Source organism: Meleagris gallopavo, chromosome 6 (assembly GCF_905368555.1).
Source record: "Meleagris gallopavo chromosome 6, MGAL_WU_HG_1.1, whole genome shotgun sequence".
Classification (NCBI taxonomy): Eukaryota; Metazoa; Chordata; class Aves; order Galliformes; family Phasianidae; genus Meleagris; species Meleagris gallopavo.
In genome coordinates this window covers 10472489-10491682 of record NC_139409.1, presented here as the reverse complement: position 1 = coordinate 10491682, position 19194 = coordinate 10472489, and the positions used below count along the sequence as shown (strand labels likewise).

The 19194-nt window shown below is 39.8% G+C and overlaps 1 protein-coding gene across 1 annotated transcript in view; it reads left to right on the top strand.

Moving 5' to 3' along the window:
- ADARB2 (adenosine deaminase RNA specific B2 (inactive)) overlaps positions 1–19194 on the top strand; it is a 293113-nt gene that overhangs the window by 239005 nt on the left and 34914 nt on the right. The window contains exon 5 of the mRNA XM_010712416.4: positions 14197–14365. Coding sequence (XP_010710718.2) covers positions 14197–14365 — 169 coding nt within the window. The remainder of the gene's footprint in view (positions 1–14196; positions 14366–19194) is intronic.

The window sequence follows — 19194 nt, the reverse complement described above, 5'->3', positions numbered from 1 at the left end:
TAAACTTCATTCTCATTCGGACACATTGAGTGGTGGACTGAGTTTAGAAATGAAGGGATAAGCTCACAGGGGAAGGGCATGTATAATTCATCCAGGCTTGTCTTTCTGGTTCTTTTCAACAATTACATTAGCTTGACTCAATAGGAACATCTGTGAATATTGCGAGGCAGCAGGATGGAGACAAGATTGTCTGCTGGGTCTTCTCCAACCACAGAGCCTGGGTACCGCTACAAATTCTGTGCAGAGTAACTTATTCTTCTTTCTGATGTGATAAGAGTGAGCAATGAAATCCAGAAAGAGCCCTCCCACTATGTTTTTATGAGTCCCATGCCTTTGGTGGGTTTTTACACACTCACATTTCATATTCTTCTTAGTCATCTTTAGACAAAGTATAATTGTACTTCTGTTCATAAACCATTTTTCTCAAGGTTTCTGTTTTAACTCTGAATATCCTATTATGAATTCCCCCAACTTGTCAACCACCCAGTTCTTCAATACTTTACTAGTCTTGTGGAGCCTAAGAAGTAGATTCACAGATATAATGCAATTCACAGAAGATACAAAGCTAAGAACAGTCTTATTTTGGCACATTTTCCAGGAAGATCTGAGTTAGTTCCAACTTAAGAAGGTCTGCCAGACATCGCATGACAAATAATTCACCATTTGTGTCATTTCCTGTACTAAACTTGTAGCTTTGTAACTCGGTGGTCTTTTCCCAAAGGGATCAAGGAACTGATCAAATATGGCACAGATAGTATTTTCCTATCACAGAATCAAATATGTACAGATTTCTCATGTTTTTAACACAGAATATGGCAAAAAACTTAGATCTCTGTAAATAACATACTAATGATACCAGTGAAAACAAATCTGGTAATATCTAATTGTGTTTGGTATTATAAACAACTCTTCCAAAAAAAAAAAAAAAAAAAAAAAGATTTATTTTTGCCTTCATTTCTCTTCAACGTAATCTCAATTAGAGACAGATTTATCTATGCTGGTAGGGTTTTCAGACAAAGCTGGTAAAAAGCACAATGTGACTCTGTGGTAACTACTGTTGAGATAATACAAACTCTCTACAGACAAAACAGAAGTGTGCTAGATTGGTTTTCTTTTCCTGAACTCTGACTTTTTTTTTTTTTTTTTTTTTCCATTTCAGTTTCCCAGGGAAACCGGGGAGCTACATTTGGTCTCTATAATTGACTTAAGCTGTGGCACCAGGGCAAATTCCAAAGCAGGGGGAGGGAGAAGTGTAGAAAATGGTGTTATTGACTGACAGTGAATGTTCCACAGTAACAAATCTAGTCAGCAAAATATTGCAGTCCAATGTATTTGCATATCCTTTGCTCTGAATTGTGATGAAACTTAACATACCAATACATTTTATGAAAGTAACTTTAGACTAGTAGATAGCAAAATATTCTTTCAAAAATTCTGCCAAGGTAAGAGCAAACTATCACACTGGTTGACGTGATGTTCTCTGATGTTATATAGTAATTGAAACATGATAATAAATCAAAAACCAACTTAACTGATTGTAACACTTTTTGCTTGAAAGATTCAGGCATGTTAATTGAGTATGCTGTGCATCAGACAAAGTCTTCAGTCTTGACTTTCTGTCTCATATTCAGTTTTTCTGGTTGCTGCTAAGCAGACATATCTTTAAAATACTCTCAAAAATTACTAAATTCGACTTTTGGATGCCTTTTATGATCATTTATGGTTATACATTTTAGATGTAGTCTATGGTCATAGAATCATTCAGTTCTAGTAGGATCCAAGGTTCTCAGAATAACACCTTTGTTCCAAATGTTCATATCAGCCCTTTCTTCAATATTTCCAGGGACTGGCTTTTGTATTTTGAAGTTGGCAACCCTCAGGACAAAAAGACAAAGACAGCAGACCAAGAGAAAGGAGGAAAGGGTATTGAGAAATATTGATAAGCGACCATAGAGGGAGACATATTTCATCTTTCATGCTGAGTGCTGCGATCTAAATGCAGGTGGCATTCACAGTGTTTATCCACATCACTGACAGAGTTTGACTTTGCCAGCTCTGAACAAATATGAGCATACATTTGTGTTCTACATGAAATCAATGAACTCAGTAAAGAATACCTGCTGCTCATTGCAAAGGTGCTGATTGCTGAGATCCTTTTTCCTAAGGAACCCTCCCATAATTACTATAGGCAAAATGAGACTGCTATTTAAACACTATTTTCCCATTTGTGTTTGACAAATCTTGGCAGTTTAAATACCAATAGGAACCTTTTGTCATGCCTTCTGTTAAAAATTAAGCATTAAGAAAGTTTAGTCCTTTTCACAGGAGCATGGCATTCATAGAAAAAGGTTATAAGTTGATTTCTCATTTCAATTTTCTCTCTTCTTCTATCCATTTTTTTTAGTCTGACAATCATTTTGATGTTAAAAGCAAACTAGGAGGTCTTTTCAGTTATCTTGTATGAAATAAAGATGAACTGGACAAAAGAGCCCTAAATAGCAATTTCATGCTGTGATAAAAGATGGTAAATTATCATCCATACCTCATGGAATAGATCTTAATAATTGCTAAGTGGAATAACAGAAAAAAAGTAAAGATGACAATATGTCTCCATGGATCTTTACAGTATATTAAGATTCATAAAGCCTGACATCTAAGAACAATCAAGAATATTGATGTCCAATTGCCTTCCCTTCTTTAGCTTATGTAGTAAGTTAGAAAGTAGTAAAATACAGTAGAAAATTCAGGCCCTGTGTAGAGAATCAATCTGCTCCATTCCAGATTAAATTCAAGTAGCCAAAAACCAGTTAGAGGAACAGAATAAGTTCCAGCATGGCAAATCCCCTCAGGAAGATATTCACAGGAGGGACTCAGGTTTTCCAGACCTATTTGCATAGGATTGTTAAATGGATATTAAGCACCTGTATTCCCCTGAGACAGGAGTTTTCAGTGAGACTTAGATTCCTGAAATGGAAACTGGGTGCTCAAACTGCTGACATGTTTTTGAAAACCTCATGAGGTCTCTTCAGCTTCTTTTTCCTGATGCTCTTAAGGAGGTGGCCCAAATTCATCTGCCATTCTTGGAAATGTTATTCACTGCTTATATGTGCCCAAGCTGACACATCACCACAAGATGCTGGGTTTTCCTGAATCGTTTTGAAACAATAGCTATCTAGTTAGAAACTATACATGTCATTGTGTTTCTCAGAAAACTGTTTTTCAGTTGTTAAAAGCCTTAAAGCAATAGTCTTCAGAATCTCTCTAAGTAACTTTGAGTTCAGTTAGAACATCCATGTTCCACATTGCAATTCTATTCCACATTGTATGATCTGGACATATAATGGGCATACTGGGATTTCTGTGACCCAATAGATTTAGATTTCCAAATTCCAGTCCAGAAGACAATCTGAGGTTCAAACTGTTGTTCCACAAGTTTACCACTTCTTTCAAAACATGGGCTTAAGCATACTGCTGAAAGTACTCCCCTCATAAGAGTGGTACAGTGTTTCTCCATTTCTTTTGATAAATTGGAGCAGAAAATAGCTCAAGATATATTGTCTTAGAGACAGAAATTATGAGATAAGATGCAACTGTACAGCATACTTCTCTTGCACTACATGGGGAAAAAACAGGCTTAAGGTCATCTCCCCATCCCTTGTTATATATTTTATATTAAACAGAAATTAGAAAAATGCATGCACCAGCACAGAACTAGGGCTTCCCTCTTCAAGGTGAGCACTCCAGCCCTTCCTTGCTGCTGCGGTCTAACCTAAATCTGTCCTAGCTCTTTGGTAGCAGAAATCCAACAAGAATATGAGAGAATTCCCTCTTCTCTCTGCAGGTTTAGGAACTCCCAAGGTAGAATGACCCAACCTGAGGAGACAATTGATCCCCCATGTTCCACCTGTTGCATAAGCTGTAGGCATCTGAAGCATTCCTGAGCTGACAACTGCACATCCCTGCTGTGCCCACTGGTTGCTTTGGTTTCCATTTCAGAGCAGCTGGTTCTTCACAGACATTGACTCTTTCATCCCAAATCATTGACTGTCTCTGGACCTTTTGGTTCTTGCTATTTAAACAATATTTCTGAACAATATAGCAACTGATACCTCTGAAAACCTGGATGTAGGCAAAGCCCTGTTTTTGAGTTATGCATTACTGCACTGGCCACAAGGTGATGATAATTAATATAAAATACGAAAATGGAAAGCAGACATTCTGTTCCTGTCCCTACATATAAGAAGCAAGAAGTTGGGAAGTTCAGATTTTCATTCTATTCTCTGGAAAGTCAGACTGGACATTGTCCAGTCCCAACACAAACAATGCATCTGATCCAAAAGATTAACATTTCTTCAGTGAATAAAAGCTTAGGGGCATCAACGACTGGATTTCTCTGTGGCCCAGTAAAAAAGATAGGAAGATTTACAAAATGAAAGTATACTTAAGAAAAAACATTTGAGAATAACTTTCTTCTACACTTACCTGCCAAAATCCACATTCAGGATTTCATCCTTTTTCACTGTAATTAAGGATCCCACTAGCACAGAAGACTTTACTTAGAATTTACTTAATACTTAAATATCAGTGGCACAGCATTTATTAGAGAAACAGGTACCTGTATGCAGAACCTGGCAAGGAAAGTGCAATTCACTCTTGTTTTAAAATTAGAAGTTATCTGTAAGTTGCAACATACCTCTGTTCCTGAAGAGAACTTATGTTCACACTCATGTGAAAGAACCCTCAAATAACATTGATTCTGCCACTGTCAATTTAGTCCTTGTGGACTTGATATGGGGCGAAGCATGTGGAGGTCTGCACTGACCCTCCTCTCTTCCTCTCCTCCAGATAGAAAGGGGAAGGGGAGGGGAGGGGAAGGGGATAAGAGGGAAGGGAAGGGAAGGGAAGGGAAGGGAAGGAAGGGAAGGGAAGGGAAGGGAAGGGAAGGGAAGGGAAGGGAAGGGAAGGGAAGGGAAGGGAAGGGAAGGGAAGGAAGGGAAGGGAAGGGAAGGGAAGGGAAGGGAAGGGAAGGGAAGGGAAGGAAGGGAAGGGAAGGGAAGGGAAGGGAAGGGAAGGGAAGGGAAGGGAAGGGAAGGGAACACACTGCGGCTTGCAAGCACAGCACCATCTCCTTCCATTCTTTATAGAAGCAGATCTGATGGGATTTTCTACTTTCTGTCTACTAAGGAAAGGAGATAAATGGACCATGGAAATGAGAACTGGGAGAGACCAGTCCATTTCCGTGCAAGTACAAGATGATTCCCTGTAGTGCATTCCTGAGTGCATTTTTCTGATCTAGATTTAAATGAATCAATTACCAACATGGCTTTCAACACTACCTTGGGAAAGCATTCTAGTCTAATAGACCTCATTGTTAATCATTCTCACCAGTTATTTGGGCTGTTTTTTATTTCCTGCAATTTCATTCAAGGTCCTCAGTCACACTGTCCTTAATTGTGCATTTGGTACCCACCTCTCTCCTCGGAGGTTGTACCCTTCAGCTATTTGTAGGCACTTAAATCACTTTCACAGGCATTGCCTAGAAAAGGCTTTCACATTTAATTCTCGCACTCTTTCTGTCTAGGTCAGTCTTTTCTGCAGCCCTCTGCAGTTTTACCCTTGTTTTCCGATTTAGCTCAACCTAGGCTCTCTTCTGGGCTGGGAAGGAGACTTACTGGAAAGACCTGCACAGGAGCATCTTGCAAAATGAATTAGGTGCAAGAGCTCTTTGACAGGGACCAAGAGATCTGACTGAGCTTTTCAAAGCCACCCTGTGTCAAAAAGGAATTTTTCTTCTGGTCAAACTGGACCTGGGCTTTATTCACAAAGCAGTGCCTAGTGTTACAGGGAAGCTGGGCATTCCCAGCTGTGAAAGAAGAGGTGTGGCCATTTTCATATAAAACCATGGGCCTGGCTTCCAGTGGCAGAGAGGGCTGCCCCTACTCTCTGACTAAGGAACATGAGGAGCCCTGCAGACATCAGCTCTCAGCAGGATTACCCACCAGCAGCTCCCTCTGTACCTGCTCCTCCTACAGAAATACAACATATTCTCTTTCTCATAGCCCACAGTATTTTGACAGCAGAAAAAGGAATCCCTGCACAGCTCCAGCATTTCAAAGTCTATATTCTATTTACACTTCTAAATATCTTTAACTCCACTGCTAGCGACTGCTATATTCCTACTATTTGTTAGCCAGATGTTTGCCTATTATTCAGACTTCTAGCACTGCAGTCTTTATGACTGGCAAATTCAAACTGCTAGTATGTGAACGCATACTGTAAATTGCACCTGCTCTGCACATTTCTTGTCATATGGCTGCATGACCATTTTTTGGAGTGGTGAGTGGTTTTTTTTCCCTGCAGAGACCTGGGAACAGCAGAGCTCCCTGTGATGGAAGTGCACAACCTGTGGGCAAAGCATGCTGTGCCACACACCCATGTCTCTTGAGCCTTAGCTTACTTGATTTCACCACATGTTGATAGCATTGCTCTTAAAATCTCAGGAGAGAGAGACGTGGTGCATCACCAAATTATGTGGCAGTTGGAAGTAGCCCAGACCGATGGACATGGGTGAAGACATCCTTCACTTCTAGTCATAGACTGACCTCTAAGCAAGCACAGCTGAAGAAGGCAAATATTTCAGCTCCTTTTCAGAGCAGTGTATGCATTTCCTGATGTTTTCACAGAATCGCTGGCCCATTAAGGTTGGAAAAGACCACTAAAATTATCTGGTCCTGCCACCAATCCATCACCACATGCCCACTCAACCATGTCCCTCAGTGTCACATCTGTATGATTGTTGAAAACTTCCAGGGAGCACTATTTTGGAGGGCACAGGGAGAAGAGTTCTTTGGCACTTTTGCAGAAGTGTTTTGCACGTGGCCCCTGTCTGCAGCCTGGTGGTGCTGGAGTGGTCATGCACCCCTGGTATGTCAGTAGGGGCAGTTTTCCTATGCCAACGCCTTTCCATATCTTGACTATCTCCTATTACAAAATTGAAACCATTCTGTGGATATAGTAGAGCTGCTATGAAAGGAGATAGCAGAAAATAATGCAGGACTTGTCAAGACTACATAGCATCAAAAAAATTTCTTTCCATAAACAAACCTGAAACGAAAACCTGAACTTATTCAGCTGTGAGTAGAAGGGATTAAAAAAACTCCTCTGTGATCAGAGGTCTATTAAGCTGCCTCAAAAATTATTCCAAATACACTATTTTGCAGATAACAATAGACAATCCTTTTGACTGACTTGTTAAAAAAGGTAAAGAAAGAACACAAAATTATTGCTTATCAAAGAGAGAAGCTGCACCATTTAAAATAACATGAAATTGTACCCCATGAATTATTCACAAGAGCTGATGTTACACAATCATTATTTCTGGATTTCCTTTTCACTGCACAGTATTTTGTGTCAGTTGTCTCCAACCCAGTAAAAGAGGTGGAGGTTTTTTTTAATTAATCACACCTGATTTTTCTGATTTTTTTTTTCCAATTTAAAATGAATATATTCCAGGCAGTAGGTTGTCTTCACAGAGTCACGTTGAAACAGAAGACAGATTTCATTACCACTAGCTAGGTATAAAACACGCAGCGAAATTGATACGTGCACACTGACTGATGCTTCTCTCTGTGTTGTGCCAGCTGCTGGGAAGCCAAAGTGTGATCCCAGTTGCATGCTGGCATTAGCAGTTACAAACTCTATTCTGCTCAATGTGAATTAAGCCCACTGATTTTCACAGAAGTTCTCCAACATACGGCAGGTGCGATTCAAGTTTTGTGTCACCAAGTGCTGTTCTCTGATTGCAGGTAGCAGTCAACATCTCTTGCAATTACCTACTGATTTTGATTTTCCTTTCCCAACACATAAATATGCAGGGCTATGAATTCTGTATTATAGAAGGTCTTAATGATCACAGCATACGAGAAGTGAGAGTAATTCTATTAAAGTCAGTTGAAACATCAATTAGACCAGCCAAAAACTCTGCTTCTCATTTTATTGGTAGAGCTGTGTCTGAAAACAGATGGGTGCAGACAGTTTGCTTTTATGACCATGGCTGAGCTTTTAACTGTAGTCCATAACATGTCATCCAGTTCTCCATATCGAACTTATTTGCTGAATAAATCTACATACTTTTCTTGTCTACTGTCTCTTCCATCAGTATCTTTCTGAACTACTCTGTTCAATCTCTATGGTCGTAAGACTGATATTTTGGGAGATCACGTGGGAAAGACAGTATTGCTTGCTTTATTTGTGTAGCAGGCCAGCTCAGGGCAATATGGCAATCTGTGTATATATTGACATTAATATAAAAATATATATATTATCAATTATTGTAGGGAAAAGAAAATGAAAGATTTTGATTTTCTCAGCAAGCTTGCAGATAACACCAAGCTGTGTGGTATGGTTGGCACACTCAAAGGATGGGATGCCATTTAGAGAGACAGAGACAGGCTTGAGCAGTGAGCTCAGGAGAACATCAGGTTCAACAAATCCAAGTGCAAAGTCTTGCACTATAGTCGTGCAACTCTCACTATCACTGCACGCTGGGGAATGTAAGGATCAAGCACAGCCCTGCTGAAAAAGACTTGGGGGTACTGGTGGATCACTGGACCATGAGCCAGCAGCATGCCTTTGCAGTTCAGAAAGCCAACCTTATCCTGGGCTGTATCAAAAGAAGCGTGGCCAGCAGGTCAACGGAGGTGATCCTGTCCCTCTGTGTTTTGAGACCTTGCCTGGAGTATTGCATCCAGATGTGGAGTCCTCAGTACAGGAGAAACATAGACCTCTTGGTGCACATCCAGAGGAGGATCACAGAAGTAATCCAAGGGATAGAACATCTCTGCATGAGGACAAGCTAAGCTGGGGCTGGAGAAGAGAAAGATCCTGGTGGACATGATAGCAGCCTTTCATTATCTAAAGGGAGGCCATAAGGAAGGGGACAAATTCTTTAGCCTCCTAAAGGTGGAGAGAGGACAAGGGGAAATGATTTCAAAGTAAAAAAGAGAAATTTAGTTTGGATATAAGGTAGAAGTTTTTCTACAGTGAGAGTGGTGAGACACTGGCACAGACTGCCCCATCCATAGAGACATTAGAGGTCAGGCTGGACAGGGCTCTGAGCAACCTGGTCGATCTGTTGGTGTACTTGTTCATTGAGTTGGACTAGATGAGCTTTAAGAGTTCCTTCCAACTCAAACGATGTTATGGTTCTGTGAAAGAAACAAAATTAAAAGGCATTAATTTTACTTTGCTGGCCCTTTCATGATTTGGGAAGTTTTGATTCATGAATGAATGAATGTAAGAGAAATCTTACAAAAGCAGCTGTTTGCAATGTATAAAACTGTGCTGCTGCTGGATAGTTACAGGTTTTCAGAGTTCACAATGAGAAAGTGGCATTATTGAGGTGTAACTCAGACTACCTAAAATAAGGCAGATGAATCGCCTCCCAGGAAAGTTTCTCTCCATTGACTGTAAAGAGAGTTTACTGCAATTAGCTCAGGTACAGATAATCTAAACTCTAGTTATTCCAGATAGCTGAAATGAATCCCACTGCTGGTGGCCTGTGGTAAAAGCATGTTGCTTTTCAGCTGCTTAGCTGTGGTGTGAAGGCCTGGAGTATCATTGACACAAAAAGATGCGTATGAGTGGGGTTGAGTTCCCCCTTGGCTGTGAGAAGGGACACAGCCTGCCTGACCTTGAGAGCACCAGGAGGACTCATTACCTCACCAGGTCATTAGATGGGATCTGCCATCAGAGTGAGTGAGGCGTTTATGACTGTATTTTTGTTCTATAATGCAACTAATTAATTGGTGCCATTTTGGAAAAGAAAAGGTGGCAAATTCTCTTCCTGCTCTCCTTGTGAACACAGTGTTAGCCAGTCCCCAGCCTACACACTGACACAGCTCCCCAATTTTCCTTCCCCTGCTCCATTTCCTCTTCAAATTGAAAGCTATTAAGAGTCTTTAGGCAAATAATAGAAACCTAATGCCAGTGCGTGTTATAAATCGCTCACCTAGTTGCTTCTAGCCTAATGTCTTCTCAAACATTACTTTCACACAAGGCAGTGAGGGAAGGAAATGCTTCATGTACTCCGACAATCAATGGGTCAGGAGTTAAGGTCATAATAACGTAGCCCATTTCTCCTTGTTCGTCAAATCACCTGAACACAGTGAGATTCCTTGGTCTTTAGTCTGAGGCTGGCTTCCCTCAACAAGAACGTGGATCTTGGTGAGAATCATCCTGCTCTGGGATTATAGCCTATCGCATTCTCCAAAGCAGAGAGGGTGGCATGTGGCTGATAGTGCCAGGTTAGAGCTAGGATTTTGTCACACCCAATGCTTTCCTCAGCATAGCTTAAAGATGAGCTTTATGTAGGTCTAACACATTAGAGGTTAAATTAATCAATGTTTAGGAGGTAACTTGATACTTGCAAACAGAAATCACTTCTTGTAATATGAATTATTCTGCAGACAAAATAAATTAGGAAGTAATAAACTATGAACATGAGAAAAAACTTTCAAGGTTAGAGAGCTCTGGAACAGGCTTCTCAGAGAGGTTGTGGAGTTTCTTCTGGAGATATTCAAAACCCACCTGGACACCTACCTTTGCAACCTAGTGTAGGAAATTGCTTTAGCAGTGAGTTGGACTAGGTGATCTCCATAGATCTCTTCCAACCCCTATAATCTCTTAATTCTGTGATTCCGTGAAGTATTAATACAAAGATTTGGTAATCACTTCTTTTTTTTTTTTTTTTTTAAGATAGACAAACATGTAGAAGATCTCTTTAAGTCTGAATCACTGAAGCACGCATGTGATCAGTCAGTGTTAAAATTTTCCACCATCAACTGAGAATCGTATGTCTCATTTGCAGAGACAAATTCCCCCTACGTTCGTTGCAAGCAATATCATGCATTTCACAGGGGTAAACCTCCAAATCTATGCACATACAAAATAAGGCATGTGAGAGAACAACCTATTAACATATATGCCCCCAAACACTGTGAAGCTGTCAGGCCATCGGCTGCATTTCTCACAATGCAGAGTGTTCTCACATGTAGTGTTGAGCAGTGGTGTATTGGTCACAGATCACTTTCTCCATTTGGATCCCCAGTGAGGTGTAAATATTTCAAAGCTGATGCATAAGTCATGTACACCTGTGTTTCTGAGTGCCTTCATAGTCAGACATAACTCTTGGGTATTTCTGAGAATGGAAGAACATGGGTTATATTTTCTGTCATTGCAAATGAAAAATACATGGAGACTTTTAATGTTTAACACTCAGACCAGTTCTGCAGATTCTTGGAAACTGTTGACTCCAGCCCTGGGCAACATCAAAGTGATGTGGAAACACGTGCACCTTGCCAGGCCTGGCAGACATCCCAGGCCATGTCTACACATGACTATCTGCTAGGCCCTGCGTCACTGAAAGCCAACATATGGAGCTAATTCACTCAAAAACTAACATTCTAGCAGACTTTGCTATTACTGTGTGGATAAACATTATAATAACAAACAACAGAGGTATTCATATTATTCATATTCTCATTCATCAGTAAGTGTTGGGTGCCTTCATATGACTGTTTTTCACTTGTGAGCAAATCCAAACCTTGCAGAAAACACTGAACATGTTGACCCTCATGCACTCGTGATAGAAAAAAGATTGTTTATGGAAAAAATGCGTTTGAAATATTAAAATTCATCATACAAATCACTGAGCTGATTGGGGTATGTGGAATGAGTAAAGTACACCCACTGAAGAGTAGGATGGCTTCTGAAGATGGTTCATTCTGTATTTGCAGAGTCTGGTACAGTCAATGCAGGGTGAAAGGGGAAAAAGAAAGACACTTTTCAGAAGGTGAAAGGATCAGAAAAGTCAGGATAAAAGAAGGAAGCAGCATTTCTCGCTGCTCTGAGGAGTATCAATGGAGCTCTTCAGGTTCAGGAAGGCAGAGGTAGGGTTTGTGGGTTTCTGCACTAGGGAACTACTTCTTGCTGTTTTGCTTCTACTGTACAGTGAAAAATAAGACCCTGAACATTTTTAAATAAATAACAAACCTGAGTCTTATCACCAATGAAAGTAGTATAATGCCTCATGAAATGCTTGGGATTAGCCCATGAAAAGGACATAGTTAACTAGATGGGCATCAATCTGATCTAAACCTATTACTTTTCTCATGAAGGCAGTGCCTCTAAAGCACCAAAGTAATTCTGATGTAGAGTATAAATATTTCTTTGTATAAATAGAATAATTTATCCACTTTAACCTTTTATCTAGTAATACAACCAAGATAAACACAAACACTTTTTATTTTAGTTTCTCTATTGCATTCTTCCATGTAGGCAAACATCTTACAGCTTCAACTTTCATGGGTATTTTTTTTTGGTTTTGCATTTGAATGCTGCCAAGTACACTGTTATGGCCACACTATAATGTAATGAGAGAGGACATTGCAGGCACAGGTGTATATCATGTGCACTGTTGCACTAGTACCAAAAATGACTTCTGTCCGAGTCTGCCATGACCAGAAGATCAGGCATGTTTAACTGAACTTTAAATCTACTTATACCTTCCCCATATGTATCACAATGCTACAATGTCATGACAATACCAAACCTTTTGGACTACTGATGGAGCTATCATACTAGTGTAGATGTAAGATAATTCTGGAATCATTTCCTGGTATATACATTACCAGCAACATCATCTTTTTACATTTAAAATATTCTTCCCTTCTCTGCTCTGCTGTTTTCTCAGATCCAGCCCATGGATCTTATGAGAGAACATAGCCCCAACTCTGAAAAATCTCTACAATTTTTTGTTTCCTTTCTGATGCTCAACAGAATAATAGAAAATAAGAAAAACAGATTGCTGATCTTATAAAATAACTCCTAAAGCTTTTTCACAGCTAAAATCAGAACATAGGAATAAGAACAAAGTGAATGTGTATGTGGATTTTGTATTCATTCTTAAGCAAAATTTGTGAAAACTAGAAGCATTTAGCCTATGGCAAGATTTTTTTCTAGTCACCCTATGGCAAAAAACTTTGAAGGATTCATTTGTGCCTAAAGACAGGCTTTGTTTCCACTGAGTCACCCTGTGGATTTCTAAGCTAGGGAGGGCACAGAACATCCTGGATGCTCTCCCCTTCCTGGAGCAGCAACCAGAGGTTAAGCAATCACCTAGGGCATCTCAGTGCCACTACCTGGGCACAGCAAAGCTTGGATTGCTCTGCTGTACATATGCATACTTAAACACAGTACGCATGTATAGTTGTCAAACGCATTCTGTTCCTCTTAAACTGCTTTGTCATGCCTGAAGGAAACACCTATATGCCAGAAAAAAATCCTTTTTTCCCCTCCAGGAGCTGCTCCACAGCTCTTTTTCAGAGAGATACATTCTGAAATGTACTGTTCAACAGGTAATTTCAGTTTGGTCTCAGTTCATTCTTAGCTCTTTCTTCAAATTGCCTGCAGGGTTAAATGAACCACTTTTCCAATGAAACCCACGTCCTGCTGAACTCTGTGAGCATTTTGCTACAATGCAGATTTAATCCTAGCAAGTGCTTTACTGCAACAAGACAGGCACATCTTTCTTTTCCTTTCACCATTAGCTGGAAAGACAGTAGATGGAGCCAGTCTCAAGAAGGGATGCTCCATCTGCCACAGCAGAATAGGCACTGATGTAGCTGCTCTCAGAAAAACAAGGAGTACTGAGAATCAGGTCTGTTTGTTCTCTGACATTTTTAAAGAGCAGCTCCAGAAGTGTTACTTGCATTTTATTTAGCACTTCTAGTGCAATAGCAATGAAAACTAACATTACAGGGAGTGTGTGTTCCCACCTGAAAATGTCTTCAACAGCTCATAAAAACCTAGCCATTTTTATCAGCACTGCAGGAGATCTTTATTACCACTCTACTGCATGTGCACTGCTAGGATGTAGTTATTGATTTAACAAGTAAACTTCGTGACACACTTTTATGTTGGAATTAGCAGCAAGACTGAAATAGAGCCATTATTATACTAATAACACTGAAGTGTGAGATTCCTGAATATTCCAAGGCCATATCAGGACCTCAACAAGCATCCAATTTAGGCTGTCTCTACAGCCACATCAAAATGTCGGCTGTGAGAACTTTAATAGTTATGATATCATGCTCACCTCCAGGCAATTTCACAACCTTTTTGTTTTTCTTTCTACAGGTTTGGACATCAGGCAAGCTCAGGTTATTGTGCTGTCATCAGGTACCAAATGTATAAATGGGGAATACATTAATGACCAAGGGCTTGCAGTCAACGATTGCCATGCAGAAATTGTGGCAAGAAGAGCATTTATTCACTTCCTCTACTCACAGCTGGAGCTACACTTAAGGTAAATAATTCTGCTGACTCTAAATGTTACATTGCCTTCAGTGGCATACATCCATACTCCAAGCATTTGAAATATTTTTTTCTTCATGTTCTTGTTTCTGAGTCTTTGGCTGATGAAAGACCAATATACCGTACAGTACAAAATGAGTATTAGACAGTCTGAAGTGTTGGGTCATGAGCTCCTTTACCTGGTTTCCTTTCAGTAGCAATTAGACATGACTCATAAAGTTGTGTTTTATGAAGCCTAATGATTTTGTACAAATCCTTACGTGCAGGCTTATTAACATCACACACTGGCCAGACAATGGAAGGAGGTCATTCTCCTGTCTTATTTGCTGTACTGAAATATCTCAAAGTGATTTACTGATAGTTAATGCCTTCATTGCACCAGAGAACCAGAGTGTTCAGTACAGTAAGCTTCTTGCCAAAGTACAGAAATGCTCTCATTTATTCCTTCTTTATAAAGTTTTAAAATGTTATAGTATCTATAGTTACTATGGAAGAATTATTGTTTCTGTTTTCAGTCAGACTTTCCTTGTTTGACTCATTTAAATGGTAACACTGTCTGGAAGATCCTCACAAATAGGATAACACTAGAGTCTGTCCTGGGACAGACTCTATCATCTGGAGAAACAGGATGGCTCACCCATCAAAACCTATGGGAGATCATCAGGAAGGTGGAGTTTGGATTTTTACTGATGTTCAAAGTGGGAAGATGACAGACAATTAGCCAGCACTTAAATAAAAGAAGTTCAGTATATAAGGAGAAATTGTCCACACAGGAACAGGCAAGCAGTGGAAGAAGGCACCCAGCAGAGTTGTTCAGTTTCCCTCCCATCCTGGAGGTTTTCAAAACCCACTGGAATAAAGTCTTATCATCTGGTTTAAATAGTCTCAAAGGTGACCCTGATTTGAATAGGAGGCTGGTCTAGAGACTTGATAACCCTTCCAGGATTATCATTTAATCCTATGAAATCCAAGCAGAAGTCAAGCTGAAGTGATGTTTACTTATATGGAAGAGAGAGAGAGAGGGAAGCAAGGAAAGAAAACAAAAAGCCATTATCTATAGACCATACTTCTTCCCTCCATTCTTGCTTGCATTTTGATGGGATTTTATCTGAAGGCCATTAACCTTGGTGCAAAACTCCCTTTGTTTTCAGAATGCTTTGCACCAGGATTAAACCGTGTGCTCTTGTGAGGCCCTATAATATTGTCTGCTCCAAAGCAATGATAATAGGAATGGCGGTTATTTTCACTTCAGGCTGGGACTGAAGAGTATATTGAGTAGATGAGCTTGGCTAACAGAGGAGGACAAAAGCCTTGAAGGGTTTAATCAAAAACAATATTCTCCCCATTTCAATCTGAATTGCTGTCAAGTTTACATTAAATTATGTTTTCAGCAATGTAGCAGCCCTAGTTCTTGCTTTGTGCTAAAGTCTCTTGGGAAACAAGTGTTGCCACTGTATCTCAGACTATTGTATTGATTCACATCCCTAACATGTTCAGCCATATTATTATTTTATTTGGATCAATGTTAACAGTCTTTTGTTAAGAGAATCCTCAGTGCAGCACAAGCTCTGTTCACAATAACTTCAAATCACTCCCTGTTCAGTCAAGATCAGACAACACCGCTTCTCTGACCAGCACAAATAAAAATCTCAACTGAAATTGTCAAGGCTAAGCAGCTTTGAAAGACAGGGCTAGAGATATTGTAAAGCAAGTTTTGCTTTCTTAAAGTCCATGTGGAAGAAAAACTGTATGCTGTAATGTATTCTTCAATTCCAGTATTTATTGCTTATCAGTTTTACACCATCATCAGGAGCTTCACCATAGAGATAAAATGGGAGCACTCAAATTTAAAAAAAAAAAAAGCATTTTTGGCATAATGAAATCACATTTACCCCTTTCCTTTACAAGAAAGAGATGATACTCCCACTGGCAGAGAAGCCACGTGGCACTGCTGCATAGCTAAGACAGTTTTTCTGGACAGATGTGTTAATTCAGCTTCACTCTGACTCCCTGCATACTTGCGCCTCAGACTTCGGACTTCTATGTTGTTGCACATTTGCATTGACTCAGTCTAAATTCAAGTCCTCTCTCTCCTGGACCAGCAACTTGTACAGACTGGTATGTACACTGAAAACAAAAAGATGATTTCCCTAACTAAAAATATTAAAAAAGCCTAGTACACATCACAGGCTCAAAAAGCTTAATTTTCCATTTCTCCCTATGAAATAGGAAAGATTATCCTATAGGGCAGTATTCCCTATTTGTCACACATCGTCCTCCCACAAAAACTACCTGCTCGAACTGATTTCCATTCATGGATTTCAACTTAGCTGGCCAAGTGTGGACTAGATACCCCAAGAGTACTATATCATCAGGAGTGAGAGATCAGCATCTATGGAGTGTGACTCAGCAGACCTAATTAAGGTTCTCCTTGTAAGTGAGATGAATTGACATTTATTTCCATTGCTGTAAAGAGAGTATAGGGTGACAGCTTCAGATATGTGAACCATGGAACAGATCCATACACAAGCTGAAGTTGCAGCAATATGTAAATTATATTTTTTCCTTTCTCTTCATATTGTTAAATGTTAGAGGTGCAGCTTTCTGAATTTTCTTTTGAAAGGAGTTCCAGAATGGGAACTTTATCCCCTCTAAGAAGCAGAGTGACAAATACTTCAAAAGGAAACTTTCTTTCAATGATTCATTGTCTAAAGCTTGAGTTAAATAAAAGCTAAAAGCACAACTAAAACCTGACAGTTTCTAACCAGTCTGATTAAAACCCCTACTCCTCCCAGATCTCATTTTTATGACAACCATAATCCTCAAGTTCTCAATACTTCCATGGAAAAGATGAAAAGTAAGACGCAAGTTTTCTGATGTACAAAAGAAGGATGAGAAAGGCCTTTTGAGAAGATTTCTCTAAAATTCACCCATCAAAAGGTACACAAATATCATAGCCTGATTATCCCACAACGATGGCTGTAAAATTCACATTGACCTCAGTGGGTTTATTTGTATCAACAGACCAATAGGGAAGAAAAAAATCCAGCACTTCTTTACTAAAGAAAAATAGAAGTAATAATCTATTCTTAAAATAAATCAACACTGAAGCGTCTTACTGTTGTAGTGGCCCTACAGGTGCCAGAGGGATGATTTTGTAAGAAGTTCTTTAAAAGATTTAGATTCACACTACTGTTGATCTTAAAAGTAAGGAAGTCTTCATCCAGTCCACTCAGGTGTTTTTTTTTCCCCCCCCCTGCAAAAAAGAAAAAAAACCACAACCTGTTTGCTGTAGATCTACTATTTCTTATCTTTCACCTTTTATCTTCTCAATGAATACAACCTTTTTAAGCTATCTGTTAGTTTCTCTAGGATGCTGTGCTCTATGTTGAGCAGTGGATGTAGCACTAGAAGCTCCCTACAACTACATATACATGCTAAAAATATCTTCTCTATTCTTTTTTTAGAGCAAAACACACATTAAACCACAAGTACATGCCAAAGCGTTCTTGCCATCAGCTCAAAACAAATGCATACATGTTAAATAATGAACTTAAACAAAAGATTGAATTTATAACATTCTTAGAAGTTTCTCTTGAATTTGCCTTAAATTCTAAGTCTTTAGCAATAAATCACAACAGGTAAAGGTTTAAGAACAAGTTCTGCTCTTAGCCACTGCCAAAGCAGCTAAGGTGGAAAATGATATGCTAACATCATCCACTGATGGAACTCCATTCGTACACTTACTATGGGTTTATTCCTCATGACTTTGTGAGGGTGTGTATGGCTCTGCACAATAATCACAAGTGCTGGGGAAGAAGTGACTTTGCAGGAATGCCTCTCATGCCCTTCACAGCCACTTTTACACAGACTGCATGTCTCTGGGGTCTGACATCCCCCAATCCTCCCACAAACAAGAGTCTCTGCAAAGCTACTGTTGATGATACTGCACCCCAAACTCATTTACAACAATATTCTCAGTGCTTAATTGAGAAGCCCATCCAACCACCAGGCAGGGAGAAATCTATTGTTTGCTATTGTTTGAGTTCAGCCCCCAGAAAAATCACACCAGAAATGGATCAGAAGCATACATGATACAGAGAAGTTCATTCAGCGGCTCATTGTAGCCACTCATGGTTAGATCCACCATTGTACAATCAATAGGTATACAGAGGCTAGGCTCAGTAAAATTATCACAGTGGAAAGCTAATCAGAATAAATGGAAACACTCACCAGTATCATAGGCTTGCAGTAAAACACCACAAGGAGCAGTCTCCAGAAAAATATTGATCCTCAGTGGCAGTCAGCACTTAAATGGGATCTAGGAGAGGTGCAGCCAGGCTCCACCCCTTCCAGTAGCACAGGTGAATTGCCTTCACCTGTGCTCCCATTGCTTGCCTCAGGTGGTCAATCAGAGGTTCAGGCCGTGATCAACAGTTCCCATACAGCCATCCATCACCCAATCTGTCAACCACTTTGGCCACAGAACTTTCTCAGCACTAAAAAGAGTGTAAGGTTAATGCATGAGAAATAGTCACAGAATGGATGCTGATTACTGTGAGCTCTGGCAACCCAGCCCAAAACTGACTGCTCCAACCCTACCTAGCAACTGTTTCCAGGTAGAGCAAGCTGCCCTGGCACTAATAAGGCTTAACATAATCGCAGCAGATGCCAGGACTGCACAACTCTGGTTCTCCCAGCTGATTTTGTAGTGAATTATTTAAAACCAACTGCACTTGCTACAAAGTCCAAGCAGCAGGACTTAATTTGTAGGTATTTTATTATTTCAGAGAGCAGTATCAGGGCGATGGTATAATTAGC